Source organism: Branchiostoma floridae, chromosome 6 (assembly GCF_000003815.2).
Source record: "Branchiostoma floridae strain S238N-H82 chromosome 6, Bfl_VNyyK, whole genome shotgun sequence".
Lineage (NCBI taxonomy): Eukaryota > Metazoa > Chordata > Leptocardii > Amphioxiformes > Branchiostomatidae > Branchiostoma > Branchiostoma floridae.
Genome location: NC_049984.1, coordinates 22,299,196 through 22,320,222, shown reverse-complemented (window position 1 = coordinate 22,320,222; position 21,027 = coordinate 22,299,196). Strand labels below are relative to the sequence as shown.

At 41.9% G+C, this 21,027-nt stretch overlaps 2 protein-coding genes across 3 annotated transcripts in view; one reads left to right on the top strand and one right to left on the bottom strand.

Moving 5' to 3' along the window:
• Window positions 1-7,754: 7,754 nt before the first annotated feature.
• On the top strand, window positions 7,755-16,866 carry LOC118417567 (cytochrome P450 2D20-like). The gene is made up of 7 exons (XM_035823161.1): window positions 7,755-8,175; window positions 9,039-9,181; window positions 9,626-9,836; window positions 11,159-11,442; window positions 12,225-12,419; window positions 14,186-14,321; window positions 15,333-16,866. Exons 1-7 carry the CDS (start codon window positions 7,755-7,757, stop codon window positions 15,572-15,574), a joined length of 1,632 nt encoding a protein of 543 aa, XP_035679054.1. The 3' UTR covers window positions 15,575-16,866.
• LOC118417570 (short-chain dehydrogenase/reductase 3-like) overlaps window positions 16,053-21,027 on the bottom strand; it is a 10,881-nt gene continuing 5,906 nt past the window's right edge. Inside the window, exons 2-7 of one of the 2 annotated variants that reach the window (XR_004831371.1) lie at window positions 20,473-20,607; window positions 19,365-19,496; window positions 18,633-18,877; window positions 17,615-17,728; window positions 16,378-17,213; window positions 16,053-16,273 (exon numbers count right to left, since the gene is read on the bottom strand). Coding sequence is in view for 1 of the 2 variants with exons in the window: in XM_035823162.1 (XP_035679055.1) it covers window positions 17,129-17,213; window positions 17,615-17,728; window positions 18,633-18,877; window positions 19,365-19,496; window positions 20,473-20,607 (711 nt within the window). In the remaining variant the exon portion in view is untranslated. Of the gene's footprint in view, window positions 17,214-17,614; window positions 17,729-18,632; window positions 18,878-19,364; window positions 19,497-20,472; window positions 20,608-21,027 lie in introns of both variants that reach the window. The other variant, XM_035823162.1, reaches the window with a different exon arrangement.

Below are 21,027 nucleotides of genomic sequence, written 5' to 3'. Positions count from 1 at the left end.
CACCCCCATTGACGGTCTCTGAACGGGTTGAGCAGGCAGAATTACCACCATTGACAGTCTCTGAACGCGTTGAGCAGGCAGTATCACCACCATTGACGGTCTCTGAACGCGTTGAGCAGGCAGTATCACCACCATTGACGGCCTCTGAACGCGTTGAGCAGGCAGTATCACCACCATTGACGGTCTCTGAACGCGTTGAGCAGGCAGTATCACCACCATTGACGGTCTCTGAACGGGTTGAGCAGGCAGAATTACCACCATTGACAGTCTCTGAACGCGTTGAGCAGGCAGTATCACCACCATTGACGGTCTCTGAACGCGTTGAGCAGGCAGTATCACCACCATTGACGGTCTCTGAACGGGTTGAGCAGGCAGAATTACCACCATTGACGGCCTCTGAACGCGTTGAGCAGGCAGGGACGTCATTGCCAATTGTAGATACATGGGAAGAGTCCAACCTGCGGTTCAGAGACCAGTCAGTGTAAGAAATTCTTGATTGAGAGTCTCCAACCCCGTTGCCCCGGTATAATCAGCCATTAACATGTAGGAGATAAACACGTAGGAAAAGAGAGAGAGAGAGAGAGAGATGGATATGTAGATAAATAGATATATTAGTTAGATATATTCTGTGATCTCCATCGGCACTCGCGGTATCTACTTGTAGAAACGTTTATCGTGGTAGCAGAAAGAAGTTTTCGGCCTATGCATAATATGTGGATTTCCATAATTAGTTAAAGCCCACAGGGTACCTGATTTCAACGGGGTAAAATCTAAAAAAGTAGGGGGCACTAGAGAAATACGAGAAGCGAATGATTTAGATATAGGGTACAGCCCACAAAAGATTCAAATGCAAACATTGATCTGTCCGCGTAATTGATCACCGTTTGACGCCATCTTTAAAGCACCACTCTGCGGAGGTCAAATAACTGCAGCTGGCAATTACGATATGAAGACAGTTGCATACAAATAAGGCACGTTTTACAAGAACTGGAAAACCTTCACAGTCCAAATCATACAGTCTCAAAGTCTACACATTCCGTTACCAAGCATTACAGGTTATGCCTGGTTGCCTCAAGAATAAGACCTTCTACCCAGCATTCAACGATTTTATCTGTACTACTTTATGTAACAATACCCCCCTCCCCTGGGGTCACGGATAGATAAGTGTGTTCTGCTACCTCGTACCTGTGAAGTCTGAACAAAAATCATTTGATGACAAAAACGCCCTTTCGCATATTGGAGTACGCGTGAGTAGTAACAGGAATTCTGGGTAATATATCAAAGGTGAAGACTCCTCACTCTTTAACAGTTCTCGTCTAGTCCGTTGAATAGATTTGAATAACAATGGCCAGACGAGCTTGTTTTATTTATCAGGGACCGTCACCTTTGACATATTACCCAGAATTCATGTCGATCGGGCATGCGTACTAAAATCTGTGAAAGGGCGTATTCACCTATTTCAAACTTCCCGGCATTCATTGCTTCGGGGTTCCGGGAACCGGATAAAGGAAATTGGGACTTTACAATAGTTTCTCTCAACCTGCAAAACCACTAAACATGACAGCCCGGCGCCCACGGACATAGGAAATCGGTTCTCACTATGGGTGGGTACCGATCCAGAAAATTCAAGTACAGGTTGGGTTCAGGTACAGAGGATCATGTCCAGGTCCGGACCTGAACCTGAACGCCTGCCGATGATAATCTGTTCATTTTCGAATCGGCCCAACATCCGGTGTACTGATTTTTTCCGGTCCGTTTTTTCTGGACCGATCCAACAACAACAAAAAAGGTTTTGTACCGGTACCCACCCCTAGTTCTCACCAGTAGAACACAGAATATATCACAAAGATGACGGTGGAACAGTTTACATGACATTATCACTCTGACAACAAAGAATAAAGTCTGCCGACGAAACACAAGGGGTAACCCGTGAGGTCATCGGACGAAACCAACGAACAGCCATGTGCGGCGACGTCTTGGCTAGTTGCCTAGAAAAATGCTTTTGACACCAAAGCTTGTAAAAATTCTCAGGCTCAGTAGTATTATATCTGCCAGACAACTCATTAGTTTATGTGCTTTGCCGTCGACGCGTCCCCTTACTGACGGCTTATGCCATGGTTGGTTGAGAAATGACGACAAAGCAAAGGATTCTGGGAAGCAAAGAATTCTAGGTGTGGGACCGCGTAGCGCAGCTGCAGTGTGTTCGGCCCATGACCGAGAGGTTGCGGGTTCTAATCCGGCTGCCGTGTTACCGATCTTGTGCCCTTGGGAAAGGCACTTTTCCCGACTTTCCTCACTTTACTCAGGTGAAATTGAGTACTTAGCTTCGGCTTGGGCCGTCCCTCGGATAGGACGTTAAATGTAGGTCGCGTGTCTGGGGAGAGCCACACCCCAGTCACGTTAAAGAACCCACCGCACGTGCGATGGTGCGGTGTGAGTGGTTCAAAACCTACAGTACCTTGGCTTCACCTGGGGCAATCACTGTCGAATTGAGGTCACCTGAGTGGCGCCGAATGGCAGCTCGCTCCAGACCCTTGCGATTTAGCCCCGCCTATTGTAAGTTCCTTGCAATTCAGCCCCTGGCTGCAAATGATTGGATAGAAGAAGTTAGCAGGAAGATGCACCGTAGCCATTAGTGTACCTTTCCATTACTTGATGGAAAATTATATTACAGTTTTGTGTATGTGATAAGTGCTGTATCACTCCTGTTGATAGAAACACTGATAATCCGGTGGCCCGTAGCGATACTGCGAAAGAGCGGCTTGAAACCACCCTATATGGCTGCCCAAAACGACCGAACGTATATACAGTATAATGTAAAGGAATACATTAGTGGTAATGTGGTGTGATGATGTTGATAACATAAATCTTGTCAATCTCCGAGTGTATTTATTTGTGAATGCAGCATAGTCATGTCATAAAACATGATAATATTGATAAGGCTAGATTAATTTGATTATATGAATGACATCTCCTGGAAAACCCACAAACTGATACGAGCATGCGTTTGTCAAAAACATACTGCCTTCATCATAAGATTGAAGCGGTTAGAAATATTGAAGAAATAACTAAACACATGGTGTATGGTACACAGATTAATAGATTCTTCCTTTTTTATATCTTCTTCTTTGACTTTGTAATTGACTTGGAATACTACGAAATTAGTATCCATTTTCCGCAAAGTTACGACCGGACTAAAAATGATGCGAGCGTGGATGTCACCCATATTGTGGAATCAAAATGGCCTAAGTGAGCAATGATTGAAAGAGATAACGGGGGCCGCCCTAAGATGCCCCCTGCCCTAAGATGCCCGGATTTTTTGCTGAGCTTATTATGCATGAGTACTCCGTGTTTGTTGCCACAGACTATGATGATTAGAAAGGTAAATAAACCAAGTCCAAACAAACAGCTTTCTTCAATTAAAAAATATTTACACATATTCACTTCCCTTTTTTTTGAAGACAGAATTTTCACAATAATGTTGGTAGCGCGGAATCACTGTGGTCACCTGTTACTATAGGTATTGGTGGCTCGTGTCCATAAATAAACAACCAGTAAAAAACAGCCACACAACTGTCATACACATAAGAACTAAAGCTTCACAAAACACTACAAATATTGGTCTTCAAATGTTTGTTGAGTAGAAGACCGGCCATAGAAAAAACAACATAAGCATCACCGCTCTTTGGCAACTAGTAATGGAGCGCCGTGAGTTCGAACGCGTCAAAAAAGGGCATCTTAGGGCGGCCCCCGTTATGAGGGTTGTTTAGATTGTAGTGTATGGATTCTCCTGTCGATTTTTCGACAGATGAGCAGGCAAGCAGGCACTTGTCGGTGGTTTCGGCAACCTGTTTGCCTGACCTGCACATTTATTTATTTATTCATTTCATCTTGAAACAGATGGGTAGCCCCTACAACAGTGCACATAAATTTTAATGGCGAAGGAGGGGTGTGCAATTCTTTCTCCATCCTCTTGTCTACTGGCGCACTTGTATTTTATTGTAGAAGCCGTTATAAAAACATTTGTAGAAGCCCGGAGCGTCTGGAGAGTAAAGTTGAGAATAGAATTGAAAACCAAACACACAAGAAGAGTATTGAAAAAAAAAAACCGTTGTACTTCTGGGCTATCGTATTGAATGTTTGGAGATTGAAGTAAGTTAGGTGAGCTTTTCGTAATGATGTTGGTGCTAGATAGATAGATATACTCTTGAACATAAAACATGCCAGACAGCTACATCACTTTATGTATAATCCCACTGATAGAAGGCAGTATAGCAGAGCGTAAAAAGTCATTGTCTTTATATGTGATTAGTTGTATGTCAAGCCTTGTATTAAATAAAGACGAAATCCGGGTGTAATTTTGTCGACTGCGAGTTCCTTAGTGAAGGAAACATTACATTCATTGTGGTTCTTAGCTGTCATTATGGAGTCAGTGTCTATCTATCTATCCATCTATCTATCTATCTATCTATCTATCTATCTATCTATCTATCTATCTATCTATCTATCTATCTATCTATCTATCTATCTATCTATCTATCTATATATATATATATATATATATATATATATATATATATACCAACATATATATTTTGGTTAAGAAGCTTAAGATTTTTTTCAACAACCAAGTGTTTTATTTCGGCGACCGTCTCTCGCCTTCTTCGGGGACATTCTGACTAGTACACAATGTACTGCAGGACAGCTGTCGCTGCTCACAGATGCAGTCCCAAACGTAAAGTATTTACATACTAGCACATACAGATACAGCTATAATTTTTGTTTACAATGCGATCCCAAATGTAAATGAATATATTATATCCATAAATGTAAAGTACCGATGATAATAGTGCTGCATTTATCATAGAGCTTACGAATGCAGTCCCAAACGTAACCGAGTGATATCACCTGATATTATGCAGTTATGCACAATAAAAATCATTTGAAACACAATCTACCTTCGCCTGCATATGCATGCCGTTGCACAGTGCTAGCTAGCTAGCAATATGAATTGTTTACATGCAGAATACTCATTATTAGATACAAAGTTGATATTCATCTTATACACAGTTACCCAGCATGTAATGAATGCATTGTGAACTATCTACCATTAGCTAGCTACTGTAAATGCAGAAACTTTCACAGTGGTTTAATGTTCGCGGTTTTCGCGGCGGCCGCTTCACCGCGAATTTAAAACCACCGCGAACATTTTGCCATGTATAACAGTAAGAGACTACAGTGCATGGTGCTACCGCGAAATTAAAACCACCGCGAAAAGTCCATGTTCCCGCTACCACGAAATTAAATCTCAGCGAACTTAAATGCATTTACAGTATACGAATTGTTTACATGCAGAATAGATACAAAGTTAATTATTCTTAAACACAATTAGCAAACCAAAGCCTGCGCAAAGGCAGGTTTAAAGTCTAATTTAAGTCATTTTATACGAGTATAAGGATGGAATAATCGCGTTCGAATAAATTTTTATCATTTTCCAAAATTTTAACCATACTAGTACCCATACAAATATGCTGCAAATTGAGGAACGATATGCATGCCATATATTGCAAAAAATGTATGAAATTGCATACTTATGTCACAAAATACCAAAGTGAACTCCAACGTCAAAAAAAAATGTGAAAGAACCAAACTGATGAATCTATTGTTCGGTACACGGTAAACCATGTTCTGTGTGTTCAGTCATTTAATCAACCTTTCTGACCACTTATATTTCATAATATAGAAATAAAGGCAACTTTTTTTGCCAAAATATTTTCTTCCTCCTTAATGATGCCATCCATATAATAGAACCAACATGGCCTTAACTATTTACATCCTTACATACCAAGTATACAAGTCATTGTTTGAGTCCCATACTTGACAATGAATTCACAATATAATCAGACGTTTACAATCATTATAACACTTGACAGAATATTAAAATCGTTACAAAACACATGCACACCCATGGAAAGCGCGAGTTCGTTCCCGGCTGTGTCGCTCACGCTATCGTGCAGGGCTTTAGTCCTAAGGATGGGGCGTTATGATTAAGCTGTGGTCCACTGTTCATTGCGCTTGTCGAAAAGAGTTCGATAGGGGGATTTCTCCTTACAATAAACCTGCAAGTACTACATATCACGTCTGTATTTCCTGTCACGACTATTGGAAGAATAGCTCTTCTGTCAGCTTAACCGGATCAATTCACTAAACAATACAAAGTCTAGACAAGCTGTTCGTGCAGCAGAAATTCTATAGCTAACCTGTAACACTCACAAGGCACACCTGCTCCACACGGCTTATATATCTCGTGTTACTGTAATCAAAAGCATTGGAAGGGACAGACTTGGCATTAACGTCGATTTGAAAGCTTAAACGCATTACCTGTTTGGCGCCTACATGTAGGAGCAAAACACCTCCTTAGGGATTTTGAGCAATTTTAGTTAAGTATCGCTTTTGATGTTTCATATTTGAAGCTTAACTTTCTTTGCAATGGAGTGTGTATGTGAGAGTGAGTGAGTGAAAGTGAGTGGTTGGGTGAGTGTGAGTGTGTGAGTGACAGAGTGAGTGTGTGAGTCAGTGTGAGTGAATGATTGAGTGTGTGAGCGAGCGAGTGAGTACGAGTGTGTGTGTGAGTGAGTGAGTGAGTGAGTAAGTGAGCGAGTGAGCGAGTGAGTGTGCGAGTGAGTACGAGTGCGGTTTTCATCTTCCAACTAGGCACTATGACACCTTTCGAATGATATCAAATTTGTCTGGCCGGAAAATGAACTCTTGGCTTAAAGCGTAGAATAAAGGTATCACCACAAGGCACTAAGTGACTCTAGTCGGAAATAAATAGATAAATAAATATATATATATATATGTATACATATATATATATTCATATCTTTTTCAGTTACATATGTCACATGTTGCAATGGCCCTATTATGGAACTAAGCGTGTTTACAAAATTTGCTAATTAATCTTGCAAATTAGATACCAAATGTCATTATATGAAGCATTACTTAACCTATCTACATACCAAAAAGCATAACAATCTGTAAACCCCTTATTGAGTTATTCCCTTTTAAATTCTGACACCAAGTCTTCCTTGCAGTTCCAAAAAAGCCACTAGGGGGAACAAACCTATACCACTTACTCTCGGCATCATGAGCTGTCTACCAATTAAAAAATCATAGCCGCAGCATGTTCATAAATTGAGATATCAAACAAGGAAGTTCCGCTGCAGTACCATAACGTGCTGTTAGAGGGCCCAAAATCTAATCGTTTCCAGGTCTCATCAATACCTACCCACATACCAAATATCAATACAATCGATATAGGTGTTCTTGAGTTATGCTGGTCTTCTACATACATACATACAAACATACAAACGCTACCCAAAATATAACCTTCTCGGCGAAGGTAAAGATTGAAAATGCTCTATGACTGAAATGTTACGAAATATTGTCTGCGGCAATTTTGCTTTCAGAATGAAACAAGCAACCTTCTTATGTACTATTAAAGCACAAATGCATAATTTTAAATGTATCTAAAATTTAGACAAATGGGTTTACATTTAAAAGATCTATGTGTCATATAGAAACTTGTACCTGCTATATTATATATCTAAATAGGCGAGTTTATACCACAACCTCAACTTAAAAGAACGGATGATTTACATATAGATTTATTTATTTACGTACTTATGCGCCACATAATCTGCAAGGGTAAAACCAGATGTCGACACTATATGGTTTTCAGGTGCACTGATTGCATGACCTTTTCACCTTTGACCTTTAGGCCATCCACTCGAGGATTTCCGTGTTGCCAAATCATGGCGTTCATCGCTTCGATTCTTGGTCTCTTTCCTTTTTATGCCCACGTTTTTCTTGTTTTCTGTGTGGCATTCTTGCTGGCACATCTGTTTATCAATCGTTCGCGGGATTTCCCGCCCTCCCCTGGGGGCGGTTTGCCTTTGATCGGGCACCTGCTGTCCCTGGGGACGAAGCCGCACCTGAAGCTGACGGAGTGGAGGGGTGGGTACGGGGACGTGTTCAGTATCAGGATGGGGATGGAGAGGGTTGTGGTTCTGAACGGGTACAGAGTCATCAGGGAGGCACTGGTAGACTGCCGGGACGTGTTTTCTAGCCGGCCTGATCTGTACCTACCGAACGCCATATCTGGATGTGGAAAAGGTAAAAAAAAATATCGTTATGATACACTAGGTAATTTTACTCTCTGAGAGATGAAATATATTGGTTGAAAGTATTACGATTGATGTAGACGTATTTCAACGAATATGATACTATTATGTTAGAATTGATGTAGTAAAGTGACAACTGATTACATAAATATGTTAAAAATGTATGTTATTATCATTTTCATCGCAGCCATGGGCTTTGGTAGAGCTTACAATAGAAGGGGCTGAATTGCAACTACTATTAAGGACGACAGTAACGTGTGGTAGGCTTTGAAGTAACTGCGGTTTTTTTTTACCAATGACACACCGTACCGAGACGTCTGTTCTTGATGATCAAGGTGGGATTATTAGGCCGAAAAAAAATGATGAAAGGAAAAGGTCACGATTTTTCCCACCAACCTCTGCTTGGAGAGTACCCCTCCTCAAAAACATGGAACCTTCCAGTCCGAAATCCACTCTTTCATGCATTTTGGTTCCCACAGTTTAAGTTTGATAAAAACAAAAAAGAACACTTTAGACCGTCCGTGATTGAGTGGGGGTCAGAGGTTACGGTTCTAGTTCAGTTCTGCACATGTTTTCAAGAATACAGTTACACTTCAGAGCTGAGTCCTTGTCTGAGCCTCCTTTCATCTGAGTATCCTTGGGGTGAGGGACAGGGCTGGACAATTCGAGTCTTACACTATGATATCTTTACCTATGAAGTACATCGTATCTCACAAGGTATCGATACCTTGTGAGATACGATGTACTTCATAGGGCCATACCATTTGTCTCGGGGGTTTGGACTCTTACAATAGGACAGTGAGTTCTATTCAACGGATCTCTAAAATTAAGAATATGTATACTATACCCTACAAGATATCGTGATAGCGAAGTGGGGACAGCCTTACAGGGAGAGACGGCGGTTCGCCAGCAGCGTGCTGAAGACACTGGGTATGAAGGAGGGGACCGGGAGTGCGGAGGACATCATCAGGCAAGAGGCCAGAAAACTGTGCAGTAAGGTTAGTAAGCATTGGCCGTAGTAAAATGTAGAAAGAAGATTATATTTTCAGATTAGTCATGGCTCATTGGTGCTGATTACAACACAAAACAAGAGTTAGGAGCCTGAGTGAAAATATGTAGAGACTCTCGCATGTGTTTTATAATTGCAATTTCTTATTCATGCAAATCAAGTTTTGATTTTCATTACGTTGATCACTTCCTGGCACTCTGCTGTGAATATAGTATAATTGCAAAATTAAACTGAGAGAGAGAGAGAGAGAGAGTGAGAGAGAGAGAGAGAGAGAGAAGAGAGAGAAGAAAAGAGGAGGGGGGAGATGGCATCTTACTTTTTGGTTTGAACCTATACATGTATATTGAATTCATACTGATAATGGTAACAGCAAGATCTTGGTTCATCTTGAAATGAACGTGTTAACAAAATCGCAAAACTCATTTGATCACAGATTTCTGCGAAAGCCTCTCAACCCTTCGACGTTCTCGGTGATCTAAACAACGCGGTTTCTAATGTCATCTGCGCGCTCGTGTTCGGACAACAGTTCGGCTACGATGACGAGACTTTCCGAGCCCTACGGGAGGGCGTGGTGCAGGGTGCGGCTAGGGTCAGCACAGCACAGGCATTCAACGTTTTTCCGTTCCTCCGGTTTGTGCCTGGATGTAAGTAGAGTTTTTATTTTGAGTATATGAAAATTCTTTTTACACAACCAGCAGGTATTTACATTGCTTACGTTTCGATGTCTCTCAGACACCTTTGTCAGAGCTTCTAACTGGAGTTCTGCTTCTCATCGCCATATGTAACCGATGTAGGTGGCGCTTTTGGGGTGAAAAAACAATCCCAAACGTGGCAAATCTTGTATCCCACTTCGTCCCGGTTCATCAAAGTGCCACCTACATCGGCTCCATATATCGATGAGAAGCAGAAATCTAGTTAGAAGCTCAGACGAAGGTGCCTGAGAGACATCTAAACGTAAGCAATGTAAGTAACTGCTGGTTGTGTAAAAAGAATTCTCCCATATCCTAGCCCCTACCAACCTGATGAAACTATTTTCGAGAGTGTTTTTTTGTTGAATAGTTATCAATGTCTTCTTTGAAGAGATTCATTAGTCACGTATGAGCACAGTTAATAGAATTTTCATCTAAAAGTGACTACTTTTTAAAGGTTAACACATGTACCTCCAAATTTTCGATGACTACCAGTCCATCTTGTTCACGGAGTGACCTAGTTCTCGCGAGAGTTACGAGAACTAGGGTGAGACTTGGCACTTGCCTCTGCCCCTCACCCCGCCTCCTTGTGGAGTAGGGGTAAGAAGGCTGGTAGCTGCCAAAGTCCTGTTTAATACCCCTACTCCACAAGGTCTTCTGAATATCAAAATAAACAAATGTACTACATACAAGTATGGAATAATAGAATCTTATTCCGCTACGCTGCTTATGCGTTCTGAATGACGTTGTTCACAAAGCAATTGACATTTTCATAAGCATATGATGTGAATTCAAAACGAACCTAAAATTTAATATTGTACTTGTCTAAGATATCGGAAAACTTAATTGTGTTAACCAATGCAAACTGGAGAGACATAAGGTCATGTGACCAGTGTGGTTGTTGGTAATCATAATGAAAGACGATGCATAACTAAAAAAGCTATGAATAGGAGGGGGGCAATATTGACTTCCAACAACCTTTGACCAACAACCTTGGTAACGTCACACGTGAACACGCAAAGTTTCGTGCCCTTTGCAATTTGCTCAGATAGTTTGAAATTTCGGATTAGTCTTTCTGAGTTGACGAACGGTTTAGCTTCTCCATCAGCAATGGATGGATGGTTTTGATCTTTAGTGTTGGATTACGAGATTATGGGTTTTTGATTATGAGATCCCCGCCACCCCGCTATTTTTGGTACTGCAGCGGATCTTTCCGTTCTTGTATGAAACATTTTCTTTTGTATATCTCTATATGTTTTGTGTTGTCATCTTTCAAGTGAACAAAGCTTGCAAGGAGGTACTAGCCGACATCAGAAAGGTCGAAGACTTCATCTGGGTGCAGATAGAGGAACACCGCCAGCGTCTTGATCCAGACAACCCGCAAGACTTCTTAGACATGTGCCTCCTGGAGGTCAGAGGTCACGGAAGGGTGGAGGGACTGACGGAGGAAAACGTGATGTACATTGTGTCGAACCTATTTTTGGCAGGAACGGAAACCACGACCACGACTTTGCGCTGGGCACTGCTCTACATGATCCTGCACCCACATATACAACAACGGGTAAGTTGAGGTTTTTTTATTATCCATTTTTTTCTGTCACTAGCCCTGTGGCGCAAGTGGTAACGCATTTCATTTCATACTGTAAACTGTGATTACATACTTGTGCAAATGGCGCTTTTAAAACAAGGTAGCTGTTTGAAATCACAGACAGAAAAAAAAGTCAAATGTCCAAACAGTGCCTAAAAAGCTAGTCAAATTTTATGCGGTTTATATTATATAGTGAAGTACTCTCCAAGCAGAGGTTGGTGGGGAAAATCCTGACCTATTCCTATCATATTTTTTTTTCGACCGGCCTTCCCACCAACCTCTGCTGGGGGACGGAGGCTCAAAGGACAACGGGAGGAGTAGTTCTTTGAGAAATGTGTCTAAGTCCCTCCCACTGCCCCTATTCCCCGCAAGTTGCGAACTGGCAACGGAAATAGTTTTACAAGCGGCCTCGCGCGCCCCAGAACAAAAGTTGGTGGCAAGGCCAGTTGAAAAAAAAAATGATAGGAATGGGTCACGATTTTCCCCACCAACCTCTGCTTGGAGAGTAATAGTAAAGTAGAAATCCATGATTGTATCTACTGTATCAGATTGTATCTTTTGTCCAAAAGTATAAAAAAAGCGGTAACACTCGGATAAACGGAAGAGAAAAAGAATCCTTTTCTCACACTCCACTTTTCCGCTAACGCAAAATCAAATCCTCGCGAAATTAAATGCATTTACAGCATTTTATGCCTTGTACTTATGACTGCCTTGTACACGTAGTAAGTAAAATTCGTCCCTCCTTGAATAATTAGGTACAAGAAGAGCTGGAGAGCGTTGTTGGGAAAAGCGGGGACCCGCCTACACTAGCCCAGCGGTCCCGGCTCCCTTACACCGAGGCGGTACTGATGGAGACCCAGAGGATCCGCCACATCACTCCGCTCAGCATCCCGCACGCTACCGCTGTGGACACCGTCTTCCGGGGGTACCATATCCCCGCTGGGACACAGGTAAGGCTTAGGTCACATTTCCAAACCGGGGCCTGGTCGGGCAGCTTTTTGTACCAAAAAAGCGTAATACGTAACAGTATAAGTTAGAAGACAACAAAATACCAAAAAAATGTAAGAAAATTCGTTCTTTATCTCTGAAATTCATTGAGTAATCTTTCGAATCCCGCAGTGCCGCACCGGTGCAACAAGTGCAGTGAGATACCACCTTTACTGGTGAATATCAGGCGCCCTGTGGTGTTCAATTACATTATGTAGCAAGTGGAAAGACAGAGTTGGAGGAACTGGTAGCCATTTGTATTACGGTCAATGGGGAAGAATCATGAAAGCAATAGTTTGTTTATTGACATTCTGTGTTGACTTGAAAACGTTACCTTCAATAACATCAAATCTGGTCTATCTGGACAGGTGGTCTCTTGACGAAGGCCTCTTATTACTTGTGTCAAAGGCAAAGATTATCTAAAGGACCACTTAAAGACATCTGTCCGGACATATAGCCTGTGCGATTCAGCACAAACCGTAAAGGCAGTCTAAGCAATATCAGAGCGTTAAAAGTGGAAAATTCTGGATGAGGCTGCTTGAATCTGTATAAAATTGATATCTAGTGCACTAAATTCCCACATTTACAGTCAAACCTGCCCGAGCGACCACCTCTTCTCAGCGACCACCTGGCCATTTCGACCGCTTTTTCTCGGTCCCGATTTTTTTTTCCTATTGACGTAAGCATTAAGCGACCTTTTCTCAACGACCACCTGGCCAACGCGACCGCGACCGGCCCAAATTGGGCCCCTTAACGACCGCATCATTTTCAAAATCGAGGTTTTCATCGATTTTTGATGATAACTAGCCCGATTTTGTGCCGAAATCGACCAGTTTGCGTCGGATTTTGACTGCCATTACGATGTTATGTTTAGAATAAAGATTGCGGCGGTCAATGGGTGGGTCAATGGGGCAGTCTACTGTAATATGGGAGGAAATTTCTAAGAAAGATCTGTGTAGCTCATACCTTTTAAAGAAAGATCTGTGTGAGTGCTTTTGTCCAACTGTACATTCACCCTTGGCTATTGGGACGTACCGGGCATAGAATTCGAAAGGTGCACCGTAGTTATTTCAGATACGGCGATCAAGAACACAGCGACGCATAAAGGCTTGTATGGTAACTGACAGCATCAACGTTCCCTCACTGTCTAAAACGTTAGTGTACAAATATCATACTGTATCGTATAAAAGCTGGGGTTAAATTTACAATTTACAGTGTGCGTGTTGTATTTGACATTAAATACCTCGCTTCTTTGCGTGCGTGAAGTGTGCTTGCTATTTGCCATTAAACACAACGGAAACCGTTATACTTTGCATAGGGCATGTTTTAAGTCGATACTCTTCTCAGCGACCACCTGTCCAAATCGACCGTTTTTGTCCGGTCCCCCGGGTGGTCGTCTTGGGCAGGTTTGACTGTACATCATTATTTCATACTTTGAGCGGTTGTAAATGGCGCAGAAACAATCCGGGTTAGGATTCCCTAAATATGGTAACCCACAAACATGAGACTTCACGGCGTCCTCGCGCCACTGCAGGATCGAATATTTGCTCCTTGAATGTTTGTATGAAATGGAATAGATTTGCTTCATCTTTTGTAGAAAAGTGTCCCATGAATGACTTTGATAATTGAAGTTCCACAACCCTGACTCGGGCCAATATTGCTTAGGTTGCCTTTAATACAAATAAATACTGTTGAAAGATTCTATGTCGTCCTGTTTCATACCATGCAGGTGGTACCAAACATGTGGTCAGCACACATGGATCCGGAATTTTGGCCGGATCCGGAACGGTTCGATCCCAGACGGCACCTGGACTGGGAGGGGAATCTTGTCAAGAATCCGGAATCCTTCATGCCCTTTTCTGTCGGTGAGTTTCCACCATATGCACTGCGAAGTCTTGTATTCTTATGTTAGGCCACAGCAAATAAATATCAGCGCGTGCATTAAATTTGGCCTAATTTCAGAAAAAAAAACAAGACTTCTTTCGTCGGAGATCATGGTCAACATGACGAGAAAGTATCAAAATGGGCAAATATGTTGTGTTGTAGGCTAATGATTGTACAGAAGAGAATGATTGTATAGAAGTGACACTGCCGGGGTAGCAATGACTGTAGTTATAAAAGTGACATATAGTTGTAAACATTGGTAAGTGATACCAGTATACCAAACTTCTACTACACTAGTTCACTAGTTGAATACAGAAATGACTACCTTGTTGGCAGTAATACCATGCTTCATCGCTTCAATTCTTTCTTTTTTACAATGTTTATTGCGTATAACGTCAACGTTACATGTATTTGCAAAATTTAGCCGCCTTGTTTTTTTTAAAACCCATATTGTTTTTTTCGCCGTATCTCACTATTTTTTAGTCTGCATAGGATGTCAGCCATAAGATTCACCTGCTGTGGCCTTATATTAAACTCTAGGTATTGTTTTTTTTTTTGTGCGTGCAATGTCCATGTGCCTGCGTAAGCGTGTGTTTGTATTTACGGATATTTGTGGGCAGCATAACTCTCGAACCTCTGGACGAATTGTAAGGATATCTAGTATGCGAAATGTGGCTGGGAAATCGAAGGTTGATATTACCCACGACACCCACAACTTTTGTCCCGGACATGCCGTTGTCACAATTTTTTTCCGGATGTAAAGTGTGTAGGTTTGGGCCCTACAGCAGCTTGCTCTGTAACTGCTTGCGCATTTTTTTTTCAAAATATTTCAAGTAGGATAACTGAACAAAGAATTTTCATGATATTCCGTATGCAGGTAGCCTAGTTGACACTAGGAAACATTTGGTACTCGTTTCTATGTTACTAAACAAGAGAAATGATACGTAAGATAAAAATGATAATCGACAACCATTTCTTTTGTTTTATTTCAGGTCGCCGAATGTGCTTGGGTGAGCGTCTGGCCAAGATGGAACTGTTTCTGTTCTTCACGGCCATGTTGCAACAGTTCTCCTTCGTGTTGCCAGAGGGCGCTGCGACACCGTCCACTGACGGTGTATTTGGCATTACCATGTCTCCTCAGCCGTACCAACTCTGTGCTATTGATAGATCCATAGTGCCCGGTCGGGCAGTTTGCGGGATCGAAAAGAATGATGGTAAAAATGGACAAATCTAGTCGTAAGGAAATAGTCATAAGCATGATTTTGTGCATTTCTGGATTTTGCAGTGTTATTTGTGGTTCCCACAAACAATTCGGTCGGACGTCGGTATGGAAATGTAACCATTGCACCACTAGGATATATAGGACCAGGAAAAACTAAAAAAATTCAGAAATATCTGAAAAAAAACAGGTATTTTTGGACAGCATGCCTGAAATGTTATATAACGCGCTTTTGACTTTAATATTCAACATTTTTATCATTGTTCAGATATTTTTGGCATTTTACGGCATGCATTTGCTCATTTTGTAGTTTTTGAAAACGTAGTTTTGTAAACGGCCTGAAATATAATCGTGTCAACATAGCCTTAGTTTCGATTTCAAATTCGAAATTCTAACCGTATTTCTACATACTTTATAAACTTTCAATCTACTCTCGCCTTCGAGATTGCTACTATTTATCAATACTATAATGTAGGTACAACATACGCACTTGTTAGATAGTACCGATTCATTTTTAACCATCAATGATGAGCTTATTCCAAATTCTTGCCCGTAGTTCGAGGCTAGTTGCAAGTACATGTAACGTACTACTACTTCACTCTAAATATTGAGTTAAAATTCTTTTTCTGATACAGTATGGCAGTGGAAGACAAGTTAGAATCGTTTGATATTCATCCATGGGATCACCTTGTGTCTGGAAATATTACACCCAGCCTCAAAAGTAGTCTGTGTAACGCAAACTCCGCTATCCAGAGCTTGTAGACTCCTCCCCGCGGCAATGTACGACGGGCCTGAGAAGCGCGATTAAATCAGGCTACCTCAAAAGTTATTGGCTGACAATCAGCCAATAGGATGTTTGCCTGACAACGTTTCGGTAGTCCGTCTGGTACCTATTTTATGTAGACCACTGGAAGAATAGCTGGCAACATAATGTTGTAATAGCTAAAAGTGGATCTGAATAAAGTCAAAGTCAAACCTGCTGCAACCTGTGTGAAATGATGACTGGTGCTATCTATTTCCCATCGCTAGGTGGCGCTTTGAGAATGATGCGGTCCCAAACATGACTGGGCTTGTATCCCCGAAGTTCTTGCTTCTGCTTAGGAATAGGGGTTGCTATTTTCCCCAGGGCTAGCTATGGTCTAGGACCAGATGTTTTATGTCTGTTGTTTTATATCAACCTTCACAGAAGGTAATATACTGTTTTTCTCGGTCTCTTCCTCTAATTCTTCTGTTCCAAAGAAATTCGGTCAATGACCTTGACCAGACAACTGCTACCGTATAGTTTCTAGTAAAGTAAAAAAAAAAAACACTCTAAAGTGTTCGATATCGTTATGTAGCAAGTGGCAGGATAGAGCTGGAGGTACTGGTCACCGTATGTTTTTATATGTTTGAGTAAGAAAAAACAGCAGTTGTTTGTTAGGCTAGACCATATGAAGGGAAATATATATGCGTTTTCTTGCAAATATTCTCGTTCTTTTCTACATCAGCTACTTCGCCTGTAGAGTGTTTCAGACATTCATGTCGTCGCATGTAGAGCATGTTAGAGTCCCGTCATGTACCAGTAGTATGTCAGCGTTTTGCACAGAAGTTGTCCATGTCCTTCATGGCTCCGGTAACGTACAGTACGTTCCGCATCCAGGATCCAGGCAGCCAGCTGAAAAAAAAACAGAATACATTGGGTAATATTATTTTTCATAAATTTGTCAACTTCAGGCATGCGTACGATCACGAATAGACGTGCGCACACACGCGCGCGTACGCACACACGCATACAAGCACGCAGACGAGCGCGCTGTCACACACGCAATTACACACATACACACACACTGTGACATACATACTGCGAGCGTGCACGCACATGTATATATACACACACAAAAACATACTTAAATACTCTCTTATGCACGTACATGTGCGAATACATACGCGAGCGTGCACGCACATGCACACGCATAGACGATAGAGAGGGTTAGAAGGATACAAATTCAAGTCGAATGGAGTATGAGAATTAGAATTTGATTTGAACTTATTACTAGTACATTTAAAAGTACAAACCTTTTGAGAATCCAGGTTAGATGCATGACACGGGGAAGAATAACCCGACGTTGGTTGGTTTTTACAGCCTCTATTGTCTGCTCAGCGACTTGCTGAGGTGTCAGTGAAAATGGCCTGTATAAAATTACAAAACATTACAATGATTAGTAAGTCAATCACTACCTTAAATACAGGTCACACCAAAGAAAAAGTATGAATACATTGGTAAAAAATACCCCAGTCTAGCATATATGTTCGTTTTTTTCTTGCTTATTGGTATTCGTGAAAACGTAGGATTGTATGGATTTAACTATAATCGGTTTGCCAAAACGAATGAGGAATATATTTTTGCAGTGTTACTCGTGTTTAAAGTGAGGAAATCTACTTTCTGTCTAGTTAAATAGGATATTTCTATACTTAGCATATACATGTATGTATTGTACTCTTTTCGATTAAGTCAATGCACTTTATTTCTCCCGTGTTCGTGTTACAAAATTGACATAGTCTTTGCTCTGGAGGAGCTTGGCATTTTGACGTTGACCAAGGTATTAAGAAGCAGACATCTAAAAAAAAGACCAGGTGTAAAAATGGCAGTCTGTGTAACACAAAAAAAGTAATGTGCGGGCGGATGTCATCCGTGTAATAGAATCAACAAGGCCTTATGAACTTGAATGTACACAGCTGAACTAATAAATAAATAAATCATCTGTGACGGTACAACATTATGTTATAATTTTAAAATAAAGCGCTTACCAACAAGCTTTCGATCAGTCTTCTGATCCTTATCAAGTTAAAATGACCCAAAGCCTAAGTCACACATCCAGACCAGAACGTCAGCAAAAGGGTAAAATGTGCTTGGCAGTTGGTATCAGCCCCCGTCTCGGTCGAGGGAAGGTTGGTGTGTGACTTAGGCTTTGGGTCATTTCAACTTGATAAGAGGACTGACCGAAAGCTTGTTCGTAAGCGCTTTATTTTGTGTACGGATATAGAGTTTTAAAATTCTAACATAAGGCTTAATGAATAAAGCATATTTCCATACTGTGTTGTGAGGTCCTTAAACATGTCAGTAGTGGTGTGTCCCGGACACACGCACGTCACACCGACATCACGGTGGCCTTGTTCTCTCAGCTCCGCCGCCAGCGACTCATAGAACCCGACCAGGGAGAACTTGGACGTGACGTAGTCTGAAACCCCGGGCAGCGCGAACAGCCCCAATGTCGAGGCTATGCCGACCACGTGACCGCGCCCTCTGGCGAGCATGGAGGGAAGTACAGATTTCGTAGTCTGAAACAAAACACAATAGCGGGGAAATGTTGCAACCAATGGAAATTTCACATCAGTACATACAGTTTTCTTCCACCAGGAAAGAAATCTCAGATTTCGTCGTCACTTATTTACATTGCTTAACATTATTTACAGTGCTCAAGGTAGACGGAGGACGCCATAAACTTTCAGTAGCGTTTGAGCCGCTGCTCAGTGAGTCACGTGTTTAACCAGCATAAATCAAAGACGGCTATCCAAAAATATTCTGTGTGCCACCGATGTACTACTGGGCCTCTGAAAGCGAGTATAGGTTATCTCCAAGCAGATCTTACGGTGGCGACATATACTAGCAAAGCCGACCAAAAAAAAAAGGCTAGCTTGCCAAAGTGAGACCATTGGCCACCTGAGTTTGGTACTATATATAACGCCACCGTGGATCTGGTTGGAGATTTATAAGTATAGGAGCACCAGTGGTAAATCGTATGACACACAGGTCAGTAAAACATACCCAGAAATGAGACAATGTGTTGACCCGAAGCGTTTCCTCGATTTTGTCGTCCTTCGTTTCCAGCAGTGTTCCACCGTGAACAACGCCCGCGTTGTTGACCAGAATCGTTATCGTCCCAACATCCTCCTGTACCTGTGAAACAACGTCAACCTGTTACTCCATGTTTGTGCTTTCTACAGAGGTTCCCACTAATATACAAGTATCAAAGGCTGCCAGAGGATTTCGTTGAAGAGGTTCATCAGTCACGTATGTACACAGAATGTTCATCAATCACTGGACTGATAGCCATCAACTTTTGGAAGTACGTGTGCCTACCTTTAAAAGTAGTCACTGATTGATGAGAATTCTATTAACTGCCGGAGGATTGAAGCCGACCTGGGAGTGCGTTTGACCAAGCAGTTCCTACGGTAGCATAAGATAGTATCAAAAGCTGCCAGTCGGCCTAGGAGTGCGTTTGTAGCTTGGCCAATTTAGTACTATCTTATGCCATCGTAAGATCTGCTTGGAGATTAGTTCACACTAGGTACATCTGCTTTCCTCTCTGCCGGTCTCTTCCTTATCTACTTTTCTCAACCTATAGCTACTGACTTCGACTTACCGTGACCGATCTGTACCGACATACTTTTACCTACCTACTGCTACCGGGGTGTACCTACCATTACCTGCCTCTACTGGTCTCTACCTTTCTCTACCGGTCTCAACATGTATACCACTACGCGTCTTTGCATGTCACCCATACCACCACGGGTCTATACGTCTTTGCTTGCCTCTACCGGGCCCTACCTACCTCTACCGGTTTCTACCAACGTCTACTGGTGTCTATACATTATTACCTACATGTACATCTACCGGCCTCTAATTACCTCTATCAGGCTCTACCTACCTTTACCGGTCTTTACCTACCTCTATTTGTTTCTATTTACCTCTACCAGTCTCTACATACCACTACCGGTCTACACCTACAATTACCATTAGTTAAAAGAGGAGTCAATTCAACGTTTTGAATGGCTTGTTCACGTAAGTATGAATCTGAAAATTGCACACAGTGTGACATACACACTCTATGTATGTCACATACGGCTAGGAGAGGCATACAGTTATGACCTACCTTTTGAATAGTTCTGTACACCTGTTCGCGATCTCCTACGTCACACCTGTAGTAATGACACCGGGACGTTCCGATGTCTTCGACCTCCTTTTTTACAGAAGATAATTTTTCTTCATCCCGGCCCCACAGGACAATCTGAGAGGAAACAACACGTTAAGATGAATGGATTCTGAGATAAACGCAGGACACAGAGAGGCACACACACACACACACACACACACACACACACACACACACACACACACACACACACACACACACGCACACACACACTCACACACACACACACACACACACAGACACAAACACACACACACACACACACACACACAAACACACACACACACACAAACACACACACACACACAAACACACACACACACATAAACACACACACACACAAGCACTCACACACACTCACACACACACACACTTACACACACACAGACACACTCTTACACACAACACACACATACACACACACTCATACACGGGTAGAACTAAACACATACGTTGGATATATTTTTAATGTACACACAAATCGCATATACACAG